This window comes from Seriola aureovittata, chromosome 14, assembly GCF_021018895.1.
Source record: "Seriola aureovittata isolate HTS-2021-v1 ecotype China chromosome 14, ASM2101889v1, whole genome shotgun sequence".
NCBI classification, from domain to species: domain Eukaryota; kingdom Metazoa; phylum Chordata; class Actinopteri; order Carangiformes; family Carangidae; genus Seriola; species Seriola aureovittata.
In genome coordinates this window covers 17,876,256-17,893,251 of record NC_079377.1, presented here as the reverse complement: position 1 = coordinate 17,893,251, position 16,996 = coordinate 17,876,256, and the positions used below count along the sequence as shown (strand labels likewise).

The 16,996-nt window shown below is 38.4% G+C and overlaps 1 protein-coding gene and 1 long non-coding RNA gene across 3 annotated transcripts in view; one reads left to right on the top strand and one right to left on the bottom strand.

Moving 5' to 3' along the window:
- Positions 1-16,996, top strand: part of LOC130181071 (glutamate receptor ionotropic, delta-1-like) — a 236,113-nt gene that overhangs the window by 130,481 nt on the left and 88,636 nt on the right. For both annotated transcript variants that reach the window (XM_056394828.1, XM_056394829.1), the window contains exon 3: positions 6,563-6,847. In XM_056394828.1, the coding sequence (XP_056250803.1) occupies positions 6,563-6,847 (285 nt within the window). The remainder of the gene's footprint in view (positions 1-6,562; positions 6,848-16,996) is intronic.
- On the bottom strand, positions 10,530-12,630 carry LOC130181072 (uncharacterized). Its single transcript, XR_008829521.1, has 2 exons — positions 12,494-12,630; positions 10,530-12,132 (listed from the first exon to the last, which is right to left on the bottom strand). It is a non-coding gene; the product is annotated as an uncharacterized LOC130181072 (long non-coding RNA).

Genomic DNA, 16,996 nt, shown 5'->3' with positions numbered 1-16,996 from the left:
TCATAAAGTGTCAGCAATAGGTGGCTTTGCGGTGAGCGTCAAGAGGCATTGACCTTTGAGTTCTTGGTCTTGGAGAAACCACATACAGCAGGATACACAACAACAATATACTCTCTAATACCATTTCTCTCTATTACGAAGTATTTCTACTGGATTTCTTCCTTTTATTAACCAGATGATGGTTAAGAGTTGACAGGAAGTGACGGGAGAGAAATACCATGCTACAAATGTCCACAGCTGGACTTGAACCAGGAACGTTGCTATTAAATGGTCAGCATCTTAACTCCTAGGCCACTAGGACCTCTCTGTAATGTCATTTCAATCCAAGAGACCTGCAATGAATACAACCTTTTGTGAAAATGTTAAATTTTTGTTGAGACTGTGTAAGAGAGTTACCAGTCAGGTTAATTTCAGAGACTGTAGCTTGTGGTGTTGTTGTATTGAATTGCATGATATTCTGAGGTGTTCCTGACTATGCCTGAGGACAAAACTGAAATTGAACATTCAGGCTTGACAAAGGTAATATTTACTGCAGGCTAGTGCATTGGGTCATGTTGCACTATACAGGTCCTGTTGTTATTGTATCCACTCCTTTTGTAGAAACGGTATCTACTGTACTGTGTTTATTTCTACCCGTCACTTGTGTGGAAGGTAGCCTATAATTTACAGCGGTGAAATACTCCATCATAGTACAGGTGACATACACAGTCTTAGCATCAATAGTATTGACGGGTATATATACCCTTATCTAAGTCTGACAGCAGGAGAGCAGGCAAAGGGAAAGGGCTATGGATGTTTATCTTCGCAAAAAATGAGAGCAAGACGAGATTGAGTGCGTGAATGAGAGAGATGAAGAGATGATCATTTTTACTGGAGGTACAATGTTGCTGCACACTTCAATGTTAAACTAAGCTGCAGTCCAGCTGCCATATAATACTGATCCTTCCCATTTCGACCCTCTGTGTGGTGAAGAGCTATAATACTGTGGGAAGCTGCCAAAAGCAGAGTGTAAGGACCTATTCATAATGAGGAAATGACACAATATCCAGTCTCCTCTTAGCTAAGCGTGATATGGATCATTTAAAGCTCTTATGAATGTTCCACCAGCTAAAACATAAAAAAAACTGCACTATGTGCCATTTTTTCCCTCCTGAATACTTAAAAGCCATCAATGACTAATTTAGAAGGAGCCTATCTCGATCTCAGAACTTCATGTTGTAACCTGGGAGGTCACGATACCAGAAATTTGGTGGTCAGTACCAGTGCCAATGAAATTCCATGATTCTTGATGGAAATTCGATACTGCAGCAAAAAACAGAAAATGGAGGCTGCTGTGCTAACACGTGTGATACACACACACACACACACACACAAAAACACACACACACACACACACACACACACACACTGACTGAACTGTTATGATGGTAGCCTGCTAATGTTGTGAGCACCCAGCTCATGTTATGGGCTGCTACTAAACAAGATAAGAATAACAATCCTTTGTGAGCGTTATGTGGGGAGTGTTGGTACAACAGATATCAGCGGTTGCAATTCACAAACAATAATAGTAACATTTCAGAACATGTCGTTAATAGAAAGTAAACAGCTGAAACTCACTCACCTTGAATTCTGAAATTGTTAAGGTGCTGAGAGAAGTGGAGGTCTTTCCTCCTTTCATTTGAAGTGACTCCGCCATTCCACGCATTTTTGTTACTGTTTACTGTGCCTGGCTTCTTCCTCTCTTCGAGTTAGACTAAGAGGCTTGTAGGATTATTATACTGCCCAGTCCTGGACAAATCACATCTCCAGTATCTATTCTACTGCAGGAAAAACAAGTACAGAATTTTGTGATCGACTTGGCACCAAAATATCAGTTCTTTATCTCATAATTTCATATTTAGATTTTGAATAAGCATTTGCTCATCCTGAAAATAACAAGGACAATACAGTCAAAGTAGAACATTCTGTTTTTGTTTGCTTTTGAAACTGCACCTGATTAACACAAAACACACATTTCATTCCGCATCACATATCACAAGCTGTCTGAATTAGATCAGTTACACCATTGTCACTGCAAGGTAGAGTGGCGTTGACAACATTGTAGAATTTATCCCAGTGGTGACTCTCCTCTTTGAATCCCAGGATTGTGCTCTGAGTCAGAGTAAACTAAATGAGACTGTCTCATTTAGACTGTGAAATCACTGAGACAGCCCCAATTTATGCAGTTTTCACTACAGCAGTGGTGTGGTGGTTCATCTCATCCCTTCATATTGCATTGGTAAAATGAGGGCGAGACACTGATGACATCCTGTTTTCATGGGAAAACAGATTGTGTGGCAAGAAGTTGTAATGTCTTCTTGATGATAATTTCCCCTGCACCGCACACGCATAACTGAACTGGTCTGATGAGGCGAGGACTTGTGCGGAAAAATACAGTGTCCTTTTTTGTTGATCAGACCTAATCTGTATGGCAGATGTCATTTCAAACAGTTTCAATTATGAGTGTGGGGACATGAAAAATACTGCTTCCACTCTCCCAGCCCCTTTGCTGATTTGGTCACTGAGATTGCTGACAGATTAAATTGCATGATCTCAGTGTGATTGCATTTGTATAAGGGTTTTAAAAGTACAGTGTTGATTAGACATGTTTGAAAATTAATTCACCACTGCTGAATTCAGCATCCATCAATCAACCATACCATTACTGAGAAGAAAATGTCTGTTTCTCCACAACGGGTTTGATAGATTAGCAAATCTCTCTTTCCAAAGAAAACAGCTGTTGTGTGCATCTCCCTGTTGTTGCTCCTTTCAATTACAGTAGACTTGTTGGCTCATTTTAAAATCCTTCCATCCGTCCACTTCCATTCATAGACACAGCCTATACTTTTACTGAAATTAGTCCACATACATAGAATTTAATATAATAAATCAGTGGTTTTAAGATGCTTCATATGCATGATGCTGGAAGAGGAAGCTATTCCTTCAAGGTGTATGTATAAGACTGCTGTTCCATGCTGACATTAGATGTCAGATAGCTAGCAGGACATGAGTGATGGCTACTGTCCACTTCAGGGGGAACATTTAAGAGTCATTATTCCACCATTATCATCCTTGCCAATGACTGTGGAGCACTCCTCCCTCCTGTCAGTGGGCTGTCTGCTATATAATGGGCACGGGGTGTCCATTAGGAAGCCAAAATGGCTGCAGTCGCACTTTAGCCACAGTCTACTAAAAGGGGCTGAGGGACAGGGAGTAGGGGGCTACGTACTAGTAAACGAGTAAAAGGTAAAATAAATAAATGATGAATGTGGTACTGTTGTAATTTTGGATCGACTAACACAAAAAAGGCTCACAGTTATTTCACAATCATTTGATCTTGATATATTTTAGGACTGCAACTCATGGTTTTATTAATTATTGATTAATCCCTGATTATTTTAGATCAGATTCTTTAGATTTTATTTTAGATCACTCAGGGAGAGAAGAGAGATTCCATTTAAAATCATATAAAAGATGATAAGCAGAAAATCTTCAGTTTTTAGAAGTTTAAACAGAGAATGTTTGCCATTTTATGATTTATCAATTATCAAACTTGTTGCTGATAAATTTTCTGTTGATAGACTGATTCAATAATTGACTAATTGTTTCAGCTCTAATATATGTGTGTTTTGAGTAATACATGCAGCCTTTTTAAAACTGATTCATGCAGCAATCCCTGCCTATCTATGCTGCCCTGTAAAGTTTATAGTGAGTGGGTTGTCTATGAGAAAACTTGTTAACAGGGAACCAGCTCTTAGGAACAGACTGCTCTGTTTTCAGTGCATAGTGCACATTTTATTGGTGCCATCTGACACATTTTAGACATTTGATCATTATTAAAACATGCTCTAGATTTGTATTACTGTCAATCACGTGGCCTCCTACTGAGCAGAGCATTAGTATGTCGAGCAGTACCACAGAATATTTGCCAAGTGCCCTACTCCACATATTGGCCCCCCACATACAAACAGCAACACTCTTCCTTCTCTGCAGAAGCACATTGTCTTTCTTGAACTCTCCTGAGCATTCATGCAAAAAGCTACAAATAATCCCTCTACTTCTCTTGCACTCTTTTCCTCATCGCTTCTTGTTCTGCACTCTTTTTCTTGTTCTACTTCAATTAGAGCAACTACAGTGCATCTCCCCCTGCCTCGACAGTCTGACGCTCTTACTTTCCCGGCTCCTCCTCAGTATGTTATTTAGTTGCCTCTGTACTCATGATTTACAGTGCCTTAATGTAGTCCTGTGCATGCAGTCAGCAGATGAAATCGCCATTTGTCACATTAATAGTCCTCCCCCTCTGCCACACACACACACACACACACACACACACACACATATACAAGCCTTTTCCAGTATGGCTCCATTCACCGAACATCCCCCCCTGTCTCTTCACCTTCCTATCTCCCCTTTCTCATCCCTCCTCCTCAGACCTCTCTCTTCATCCTTAATGCCTTCTCTCCACAGCCACCCTCCGTTTTCTTCACCTCCCCCTTCACACCTCGTCTAGTATCTTGTTGGATTTAACTCCATGGTGTCTTACCTGTATATGTTCCTTGTTCTTCTTATGATGCTCAATATCAAGGGTTTTTGTATGATGTAATATGGACTCAGACTGGGGCGCTGTTGCTTTGTGCTAAATTCTGCATTGACACTGAAGTCGATTATATAATTAGGTATTATGAAATGCAGCAACATGTAATGCAGCAGAACATTTAATTGCTGTTTTGTAGAATATGCTCAGCTGTTTGTGCTGAAATTGTAAGAGCCCCACTGTGTGAGAAACAGTGACTTGAATTTTAAAGGCCTGTCTCATGTCACATGCAAAATTAGCCTGTAGACTGTATTCCTGTAGTAGATGATTATGCAGCTCATTGCAGAGATAGAGTTTAAAATGAAATGTGAAAATTCTTGATTCAAACAGTTGCATTTGGATTCACATCACTTTCTCATTCATGCTAATTGACTATTTGTGTCTCTTGCATCTTGTTACCTAAGAAAGGATGAAAACATGTCAGGTTGAATAATATGGGCAACAAATTATGAATATGTATTTGTGCTCTAAGAAACTGGGGGGGGGTGTAGGAGCTGTTCAACTCACAAAGAAATATTGGTTTAAATATATATATAGATATCTTGTATCCTGATTCAATGCACAGTTGCTTTCAGTCTGTGTTAAACCACAGTGTGAAATTAGGATCACTATCTGTGTTCTGCAGATGAATGTTTCACAACCATCTCTTATATTTGTCTAAGTATGAACTGCGTTTTACCTTTACACTACACATAACAATGAAATTATGTTGTAAACAAAATGTACTTAGAATGTGTTGTATAGTACTTCCTCACAGTGATAAACTCAGCTATCTTTAGTATGCACTGAACATATTGCCATTGTGGTTGAATGAGTCATCGTTTTATGTTATTGATCACCTGTAAGATAATCGGAACGGAAAAATAACAAATGCCTAATAGTACAGATCACTGCAACCTCAATTCTACCTACCATTATTAAATATTTACAAGCACTTAGACAGAACAGCTTTTCGCGTCAATGTCTGGTCTATTAATAATGTCAAAGATGGCATTTTCATCTTTAAAAGATATTTGGCATTTTTCCCCGGTAGACATGCTGACCTACCTTAAGAGGATCTCAAACAGATTTTGCCCAAATTACATGTCTAAATAAAAATGTAGGGACGTTAAGACCCAACGCAGACACCACAAGCAGTGTCTGCAGTCTTAATCTGTACTGGTTTACTGATTCCCACCGTGTGTACATGAAAGAGAGAAAGACTGAGGGGTGTGTGGGACTGTATTTGGTTTAGACTCATGGGAGGCATCATTTTGCATCTAACCTTCTGTATCCAGCTAGGATATTCTCGATTTTTATTTGTCACAGATTCCTCCCACTCAGTCGCCACCTCTGGTCCGTGCTTTTTAAAGTACCACACTGACTCCTGCAGCTCTCTGATTCATCTGCTGTTTTCATGTGATTGTTACCTTTTAACAAGCATTTCTGCTTTAATCAGCTGTCTGGTTTTTGTCTGAGGACAAGGATTAGAGAATGCCCCCCCACTGAATCTCTCATCTACACATTATAATACAACTTCAGTACCAACCCTCTACTTTCTGTGATCTGCTCTCTACTGCAGAGGCTCAGGCGTAATCCTAAGTAGGATACACAAAGAGCCATCTTGAATTCTTAAGCCCAGTTGAACACACTTTCTTGAATAATGTGCAGCACTCTTAAAACCTGAAAAATGATTTTTGAAATGACAATCTTGTTGGAATTGATTATAGTTTGATTTGATATTCGAAGCATATCTAACCGTGTTTTATCTCGTTCCTTCTCCTTTTCTCTTTTCCCAACCCAATTTTTCTCCATGTACCTGCCTTTTCCTATTTCTCTCTTGCTTTTCTATCACTTTATATACTTCTGTGTCATTCATCCTTATTTCCCTCTTCAAATTCTTGAAACCACCCCTCATCCTTCTCTCTGTTTCTTCTTTCCCCTCTTCAGCATGCGAATTGATGAACCAGGGGATCCTCGCTCTGGTTACATCAACAGGCTGTGCGGCCGCAAGTGCCCTGCAGTCCCTGACAGACGCCATGCACATTCCCCATCTCTTCATCCAGAGAAACGGGGATGGTTCACCCCGCACCGCCTGCCAGCTCAACCCCAGCCCAGACGGAGAGAGCTACACATTGGCTGCCCGTCCACCTGTTCGAATCAACGACGTCCTGCTCACCCTCGTCTCTGAACTGCACTGGCAGAAGTTCATCATCTTTTATGAGAGCGACTATGGTGAGTTAGTGAATACGAGAGCAGTTGATGGCTAAATATGTCCTATAAACATGACATTTGTATGTAAGATGATCTCTTTCATTCAAATGTAAATGTGCCAAAACCATCTCTAGTGTCAGTGGGAGATCAGTCTGCTGCTGAAGTTAAGCCGTATTAGCACTGAGAAATCATATGCTGAAAAGAATACACAGAGTTGGAACTAAGATGAAAGAACGTCACCACTCCCACACAGACACACACACATACTGTATATGCACACTGCTGAAAAATAAATCAAAGTTCAGTAGAAATTGTAAGGAAAAACAAGATCTTTTCAGTGCATTCACCATTAGTAGCATCCCCATGAAGAGACAAGTCTGAGCCTAATTGGCTCATTTGTGGCACTAGAGAATGAGAGTGTGTCCCAACAGTACTTTATTTATTCTCAGATGTTCTCCATTTCTGTTTTATTATTCTCGCCATGACGCCCCTCTGGATTAGACCTTTCTTGACCCACATTTGGCAAAGGCAAGGGACTGTGGATCGGGGAGTGACTGGCAAGGTAGTACAAGGGCAGAAAGATGAGGGGAGTATATTGCTGCATTGGCATTCCTCAGATGATACTTTGCCACTGCTGGCTTATCTTTTTACTACTTGCAAAAGTGCAATCTAGAAGGTAGTGTAAATCTGTTTTATTTTTTTCAGTACAGTGGAAGCTGCAGTCTATAGAGTATAGTAAAGTCAGCCCTCAAGGGAATACAGCCACCCACAATCCCTATACAAGCTTCCACCCCACAGTTTGGACTCCGCAGCCAGTCACAGTGCTCCATGTGAATGTATGTGACATGTTGTTTCACATTTACACAGATCTGTTCTTGGATTTGCTTCTGACACTGGCACTCTTTGTAGAAAGAGCTCTCTGAACTTTGACTTAGATTAAAATCCCACCATGGAGGAGCATCTGTCTAAACTGTCTGTCCATCTGACTGAGTAGGGTACACGTTAAATCCAGAGGCTCAGGAGTAGTGACGTCTTGTCACATGACCAACCACCTCGTACATCATAATTGCATGTGCCGTACAGGCAATTCTGCATCACACTCGTTGAAGCGTAGCAGAGCTGGTGACTCCAACTACAAACATCCATTGGTAGAAAGTAACAAAGGACATTTACTCAAGTCCTGTATTTAAAGTGATAGTAGTGATAGTATATTTGAAGTGGGGTTGTGTGAAGGACTTATCTATAGTCGGTGTAACACCTGCAGTAGATTTGGATTTGGAGGCAGCCAGGTGTACCAAATCTCAGCGATGTGCTGCTGTGGATGGGGCTGGCTACAAAAATGTGTTTTGGCTACAAAAATGTGTTTTAGCCACTTAAAAAAAAAAGCCCACCAAAAAAAACAATATCCGTTGATGTTTACGCTATATCTTTAATATTCGTTAAACAGCCCTTTCCTTTGGCACTGCATTTTCTCAACCGTTGAGTCATCATATTCCTACACACAAGCACACCTACAGCACGCACTGTTACGCTGCTGTCGGTCTGTCTTATTGTCTTTTCTCACTAGGTGTTTGTCTGACTAGCTGTCTTCCCATCAATCTACCTTTCCTTTCAACTAGCTACTTATCACACGTCTTTCTTGTTATCTGTCCATCCATCTGCATTTTAAGAATTTTTGAAACTGTTTGTCTCTGGTGCAATACAGTTCCATTCACTGAATCATATCCTGTCAGGGACTGTTAATGTATCATGTCTCATGCCAGCACAGTGCAGTTTAGCCTTCAGTTGCAAGTCCTGTGAGAGTTAACCTATGTCTAATGAATGAAGGCTCAGTTTAACAAGGAGGTGTTGGTGAGAAACAAAGGATGGGAATACTAGTTCTGAAAAACTAGCCTTTTTTTTTCTGTCTGCTAAATTAGGTGCGACAAAGTCGGCACCATTGACATTTGTGCTTGTGTTACACTGTTTAACTCTGCACTCGTTTAATTAAGGAATGTAGCGGCTAATTAGGACTCACATCACAGAACAGTCAAAATACCCGTGGTGCCTGCCTAGAAGCAGTACTACAGTGACCCACACCATAGCCTAGAGAGAAGAGTCCTGTCTGCAAATCTGTGTTGGCACTGAGTGAATGTTGAATTTATGCTCAGCACGTGTTAGGAGAGAAAAACAGCTGCAGGAGTTCACTCAGTTTTACTTAGATTATGTTCATGATGATGTTTGCTTGTGTGTCTGTTTGTCTGTGGTAATGAGTCATTTAACACATTATCAACGATAAATAAGTGTTTACTTTCTCAAACTTGTGCTGATGAGTATTATGGTAAATGTTTTTCTCAAAAATGACATTTTTTTTGACACTTAATTTTAAAAAATAAATGTGATTTTCTTTAAAACCCCTTTTTATATTCAAGAAAAGAAGCAACATTTATCAAATGTTAGATGGTCTCAAAACACAAGCAGCTGTTCAAGAAAAATAACGGTTTAGAATTGTCGATTATGATTGAAAATAAGGAACTGATTATAGAAGATTACAAATCAAACATTAGATTCCTCTTGGTATTTATGAGGTATTTATGAAACTGACATATTCCAGCTGATACCAAAAAGACACCCACATTGGTACTTTGGTTGATTGATGATGATATTCGAGAATATCCTGAGGTAACCAAAGTCTGTAACCCTCAAAGAATCATAAAGGTGTTGAGCCTTACCATGTGCAATAAAGTTAACAGGAGAGTCAAGAAAGAAATGAAAAACGCTCCAGCTTCAGTGTGAATTGTCTGACCTGGACTTGGACTTACATTAAGTAACAGGGTTAAAAGGATATTAGTGATAAAGGTACATCCTGACACAGTGAATTTTCTCACATAAAGTCAAGCTGCCTTGTCTAAGTTGAGGAAACCTTCCTGGTAGAATGCATACAAATAGTTCAAATTGAAATGCCAAATCATGATAATAAATTCAGATTAAAAATAAAAGAAGAAGTAATTAAAAAATGTCACAGGTTGGACCCCTGTAACTGGTCTTTCTCAGTTTCTCAGAGAAATACTGTTTGACATCTGCAGCTGATTCAACACATCACAGCTATTCTCAGGTTTCTACACCAGCTTTTAGTTTGTCATACAGTAACCTTTAAAATACTGCTGATCATCTATAAATATCTCAGTGGTTTGATCCCAGAAATACTCTGTATGTCTCTGAGCCTTCTCTTGGGCATCTGCCAGTGGAAGTGATTTTAACTTAAAACAAAGAAGCAGCTTTTCATTATCATGCTACGCATACACTCCAACTACTTTTAAAACCTGTTGTGTTCACCACTGCCTTCAGTGAAATCTTTAGCACCCACACTGTTATCCCCCTGTGATTAAATCCTGAACTATACCTGCTTTTTTCTAAAGATATAAACATTTGTTTACATCGTTTTAATTTGTCTTCTGCTCCTTTCCCTGTCTAAGTCTTACACATTATGTAAAGCACTTTCAATTATCTTTAAAGTTGCTATAAAAAAAATCATCTAGCTCCAGAATACTGCCAGTTGTTTGTGAATAAAAAAATACCTGATTTTCTGCCGTAATATCAACCACTAGACCCTGTGATACATCCAAACTTGGTGAAGCTGCTTTTAGCTATGATGCTTCTAGGAAATATTTGTCTCTTATTCTAACCTGAGTAAGGAAGAGTAAAAAAATTTAAGTGGACAAAGTTTGATCTATTACACTTAATTTATTCAGCCAGAGGGCTAACATACTGCTTAATAGAATTTGATTCAAATCCATATTAGAAAAATGTTTCAGCTCTTTTGTGTTAACAGAAATGTTTTAAAGATTTTCTTGTTTGTAAAGATATTCTCAAAAAAAAACAAAAAAAACTTCATCAGTTCAAGTCAAAAGACTCCTGTTGGAACAACCCTTGTTTAAGTTCTTGAGTGGTCTGAAAATTAAAAGTAGACTTTCTAAATTGAATTAGCTTGAAATTAACAAAACTTACATATTTACATTAACAAGAAAGGTTAGTTGATTCCACTAAATTTCTGTATGATGCTTTCTTCTTGCTTCTCCCATCACCTCCCATCTGCTAAAGCTTCATAAGCACAGTTTGGAACATCACATTGCTTCCAACACATACTGTCAGATCGGTGATAATCAAACAGGGGAAATGGGATTATGTAACTTTACTCACAGTGCCGGAGCTCACATCAGATTCTCAGTGTGATCTTGCCAAAGCCTTCCTGCCTTCTCTCTTCAGCTCTCTATCTATGTTTAGCATGAAGAGTACAGGAAGTGACACCCCCTTCACCAGGAAACTTCCTTTCATGATAATTTTCATGTTCTTGAGCCATCTCTAATAACTGTAATACAGACCTTTTTTTATAGGTTCACCAGGGCTGAAACTACTTATTATTTTTCGTTACTGATTAATGTAATGATTATTTCTTCCAATAATTGTGTGGTCATTAAATGTTGGAAAATAGTGCAAACAAATCCCTTAGAGATCACCTAAAGCCCAACCTGATGTATTTTAAGTGCTCACTTTGTCCCAAAACCAAAGACATTCAGTTTACAATATCGTAAGAGTTGTTGATTTATTTTCTATTAACTAATCCATTGATGGACTAATAGTTTTATACAGAAAATTAAAGACCAAAAGCACTGAGCTCATTGCCCACCATACATTATATGAGTCAGTACTTTAAGCAAATAAGCAAATGGTGATTAAGTAAGATGCTCTGTATGACTAGTAGAGGGTGGATATCCAACCAGAGCGTGACAGGACCCTGCCTTGTCCTTTTGTTTCTTCTTTATATCCTCCATTTCCTGTTTTCTTTTTTAATTTCCCCCTTCACCTCCTTGTCTTTCATTTTCTGTGCATCCTGACCTTTAATTTCCATCTTCTTCTTTTCTCTTTTATTCTTTTTTGTCTCCACCTCTGTACTCACCTTCTTCTTGCCTGACTGGAAACATCTCCTCCTTTTCTGTATTTTCAGACAGCTCCTCCAGTTCTTTCTTCTTCTCTTACAGTACTTAGTTCTGTCTTCTCCCCTTCCATCTGTTTTACTTTCCTCTCCCAGTTCTCTTCTCTCTTGGCGAGCTCTGTTCTGAAGTTCTCCTCCAGAGAGTTGTAGGTTGTCCTCCAAGTTTCCTCTTTTCCTTGTCTTTCAGGATTTTCCGCATTTAAATTTCCCTCTACTTTCAACCCGTTTGAATGGTTTCAAGCGGGACACAGCAGCAGTGTCTATATTTGCAGCAATTTTCAGTACACATTAATGCATAATGTGCTTTGATTACTACACTTGTTAGGATTCTTTTCTGGTGAAAAGAGAGATACATTAATCAGTTTTTTAGTGTTCATTTTGGATGGAAGGAGGATTTCTCCCATAACATAGAATACATTTACAGTATATATGCATTAATATTTTTCTCACGCTTCTATGGTTGTAATTACATCCTGATGTTATTTTATGTTCAGATATTCACATAAATGTGCACAAGTGGATATCAGTGAATACAAGCAACTGCTCAGTTTAAGGCAAGAAAGAAGTTTGGTCAATAGTGCAAAATAAACAAGGCAACCATTCTATTCAACAAAATATTTTGTTATATATTCAGGGAGAGGGTAGATAAGTTTTTTCTTCAATGGACAGGTTTCAAAGAAACTCATTCTACTCACCTCCTACAGGGAGAGAAAGAAAGAAATGCTTTCTAAAATTTGTATTTGAGAAAATGTCCTTGGTTACATTCCACCACTGGAAGCAGACCATGTCACAGGCCCCAGCGGAGACTGGGTCTTGAGTTGAGTCAAGCTTGTCGCTGCATGAGAGATTTGGGAGTTGTAAAGAGAGATGAAACCGTGTTCAGGTTAATACATTAGAGGACAAAGACGGAGTTTCCCAAGCATTTTCATGAGGTTGAGATTACAGAAGTGAGAATACACACCTACAGTTAGGTCTATATGTATTTGGACATTGGGCATGATCCAGTACATTGAATCTGAAATGAAATGACTATGGACTTCAAGTCAGAAGTCTCATCTTAAATTTATGGGTTTTTCAGATCAACCAAGTGAACCATGTGGTAATTATAGCCATTTGAGAGACTGCCAATTTCAGAGCACTGACAGTTATTGGACAAGTTCCTATAAACCTAAATAAAATGGTCACATTCAGCACTTAGTTGTAGACTTGTAGACTCTATCAATGACTATAGTGATATGTCTTCACCTCCTAAGTGAGAGAGAAAAAAGTGTCATCTTGAGATAATGTCAAATTAAACATCATCTAAAAATACTTAGGTGATGTTGGTCCAACAAGCACACTGTGACGTTCTCTTAGTCTGAACTCAACAAAAGCTTTATGTCGACATATGACAGTTTGATCAGCCTAATCTAAGTTGGGCTACAGTTTCAGCTCCACAGTCGAACTGCCTTGTTTACTGAAAGATAGGTAATATAATGAACTTAGACACTAATACAGTAGACAAACAGCAGAAACAGAACAGCGAAGATTAACAAAGCTTTATTTATATATCCCTATATCATTTAATACCTTTTCTTACGTTCCATCAAATGTTATGTAGTGTCTGGAGCAACATGAATATAAACTGTAACTTGACTGGTTGTCACAGACAGATATGATATATAAATGAATGATGAAAATATTACCAAGACTGTTATTTACAGGTTAACTGCGAGGCCGTAATTCTAGTTTTAACCTGTAAATAACAGTCTTGGTAATATTTTGGACTGTAGAATGTCATCAGCACTGCCCAGGGATGTGAAAATGATAATATGTAAATGTTTCTGATCCTTTCAGTTATCATAAAGATCATCTTGTTTTTTGTCATTGGATATTCAAAGCTCATACCAAAACACTCTCCGAATGAACATGTTGAAAAAGGACATTTAGTATACAAATTCATTAAAAGCGTGCTTTCTGTACCAAGGCCATTTCTATCAAATATGTAAATTGGGAGTGAACATGTGTGTGATGGATTTCAGGATTAGGCGTGATAAGATGGTCTTTTGCTGGACTGCTGTGTCATCAATTCGTGGATGGTGCATTAATCTATAAAAGCAGACATTAGAAAAGATAGAGCTTTTACTTGCATGTAGCCTCGGGCATTGCACTGTAGCACTATGCATAAAGAATTGTCGAGAACATAATAACCTACATTACACTTATCTAGACAATTATTTTTTCATAATTGTCATATTTCTTTGATCTTTAGTTTTTTATGCTGAGAGCAACACCAGGCTCTGCACGAGTAGAGTACAGGGCGAGTTTTGCGTTTCATTACAGCTTTAAACAGCTGGCTTCCCTGACCTCAGGGGCAAAGTGTAGTTCAGTGTAATGAAGTGTGTCAGGGAAGCCAATTCATTCCAGTCTCCCCCACTGCATCAGTGGCATAAAAAGCACATTATGTAAACAACTTCTAAAGCGTCACCTCTTCTGGTTCCATTTATCATTGTACATTTTCTGCTCATAATTTGATTCTCTTTCGTGAGAGAGCATGTTCCATAATTTTGTTCACAAGTAACAGGAATAACATTATTCTTATGCCACTGTAGCTCCATAGTAAGCAGAGTGACATCCTGTTACGACTACAAAACATCCGTATGTGTTTTTGCCTTATATGCCTGCAGGCAAAAAAGAAAGAAGAAAATTACATGATAATCCTATAATAGCACATTACTAACTAAAAGCCCCTTTACGCCTTTTAAGATGAAGCTTTTTTCCATTATGTTAGTGTGTTGTTATTTGTTTTGTTCTTTCTTTATTTGTCCTTCTTTGTCTTTCTTTCCTCCCATAATTTTTTCTCTCTTTCTCATCGGTAACAGTTTTTTTATATGTTTTTAGCCAATACTGTTTCTGGTGCTGATTTTAACCACAGTGCTGATGGGTAGTTTAATGGCTCAGCTTTTTGTTTGAAAAAGACAAAACAGACACAGTGCATGTCAAGGCCATAAAAGTTCACGTCTCTAGCTGAAAAACAAACTCTCGCTCTGCCATCAAGGACCATGCAGCCCTTTGTGCATTGTGGGTATTCTCCGCAAACCAACCGGGGTGCTTATATATAAAATGAAACTTTGATACACAAACAGTTGTTCACTGTTGTGTTTCGGCTGCATTTAAATTGCATTGACTGAATTCACAGTTGTGGGTTGAGTTCCTGTGCTGAATTTAAAGATGTGCTTTTATTCCCGTTCTGGCTGTGACTAAACACAACCCAGGTTCATACTTCTCTGCTCGTTTTTTTTTTAACTAACCATGTCTTTAAATAGACACCGCTCAGCAGAATGGCTGTAAATTGAATAAGTCTGTCATGCTATGCTTTATTTTAAATCTTCACACATGTCTGTGCATCTGGCCCACACCTTCTCAAAAAGCAACTGAAAATACCTGGAATACAAGATAACCTCACCTCTCAATGTTCAGACATTAGATTGATTATTTTAAATAATTATTTTTAATTATTTTAAATATGAAAATTTACTGAAGCTCTTTATGCTAACTTCTTAACCATTCAGATTGTGTTTGAATTTTCAAAATCTGTTCTGTTCAAGCAATGCTAACATAAATGATTTTAAATGATGGCCCTAGGGAGGTCAAAGTTTTCAGTTATTCTGTGCTCTTGGATGGATCCGATGGATAAAATCATTTAAAGTTGCCAGAGGGTAAATCCTAATGACTTTGGCGATCCCCGACTTTTCCTCTAGCACCACTGTGTCTCGTTTATAAGGTTTGTAATATGTTCTGCCTTTGTAAATGCATTTGATGGTGTGCTTACACCGCACTAACAATACTGCGTATGTAAAGGGAAGCCAGCTATTGATTCTGTGGGGGAGGATGGACAGTGGGTAGACTATCTGCAAACAAAAGCTCCTGTAAAATTGCCATGTCATTTTATCATAACAAGGGGAGCATAAAAGGCAAGTGTGGCATGATTATAGGAAATCTTCAAGAAGGGTCGATTTTCTTGAACATCAATAGGCTCCTTGGCAGGTCTGTCTGAGTTAACCTGCACTTAGTAATGACTGTAGAACAGCTACATCTGTCTCCGGCCTCCCTGTAGTGACTGGCTCTCCGTTAGAGGAGGAGGAGAGAATGAGGCTGGGATTAGATGTGAGATTGATTAAACTGCTTTTTGGTCCGAAGTAGGAGGAGGTTCCTAATGTAAAAAGTGCATTTATAATACAGGCAGGATCTGAGAGTACAAAAACAAAGGATATCTCCTGCAGAGTTGGTAGCTAGTCTATAATGTGTAATGGGAGATCTGGGGTAAGTGACAGTTCTGAGAAAATGAAGCGTTGTGAGAACAGTGAAGACATTTCTTGAGAAGCTTTTGTGTAATGACATTTGCTTTCATATACCTCTTATTGTGTTACTTTATTTCATCTCAGTTAATGTCACATTTAGGCCATTAGGTCTGTAACACTGCCAATTAACTTGTCAGGAATTTCACAGAAAGTGAACATACAGGTGACCTTCCATTTATTGGCTTTCCATGAGAATATAGAGGAGATTAAGAGAAAGTAAAATAAACGAAGAAAGGGGTGTGAAGGAAAAGACACTGTAAAATACTTTTTTTCTGTTTTAAACAGTATATACAGTAAATATAGTACATACCAGTCAGGGATTTACACCTGATAGTTGCCTGTATTAAATCTCATGTGGAAAAATTCACTCGGAACCATTGAGAAAATGTTAATTGCTGTGGTGGTAGGAAATTACAGGAAGTAGGAAATATGCATATGTTGTTCATTTATGTAGCATCGTTATACCCCTGGCTAACAAGTGATGATTACCGGTTAGAAATGAAGAAATAAATTCTGCATGACCACACAGAAGCATTTAACCTTTTTGTGAGAGAGTAAACAATTGGTAAGGCCTAATTTGCATAGTTCTGTGTTGATGCTCAACAAAAAATGGAAGTTCAACAAAATGTCTCAGGCCAATTTACTGAATATCAGCAGATTATTTTAACCCTAATTCTGACCTCATTTTAAATACAAAAAGAAAAAAAGAAAACTTCAAATTAATTCAAATTTAACCCTACAGTCTTGTGCGGGGCTGATTATTTTCTACTTTTATTGATTCCTGTCTCTACATTATTTCTAGTTTTTTATTATTGCATTTTTATCTTTCCAATTGCTGCATTCTGGTCTAACAGGCTC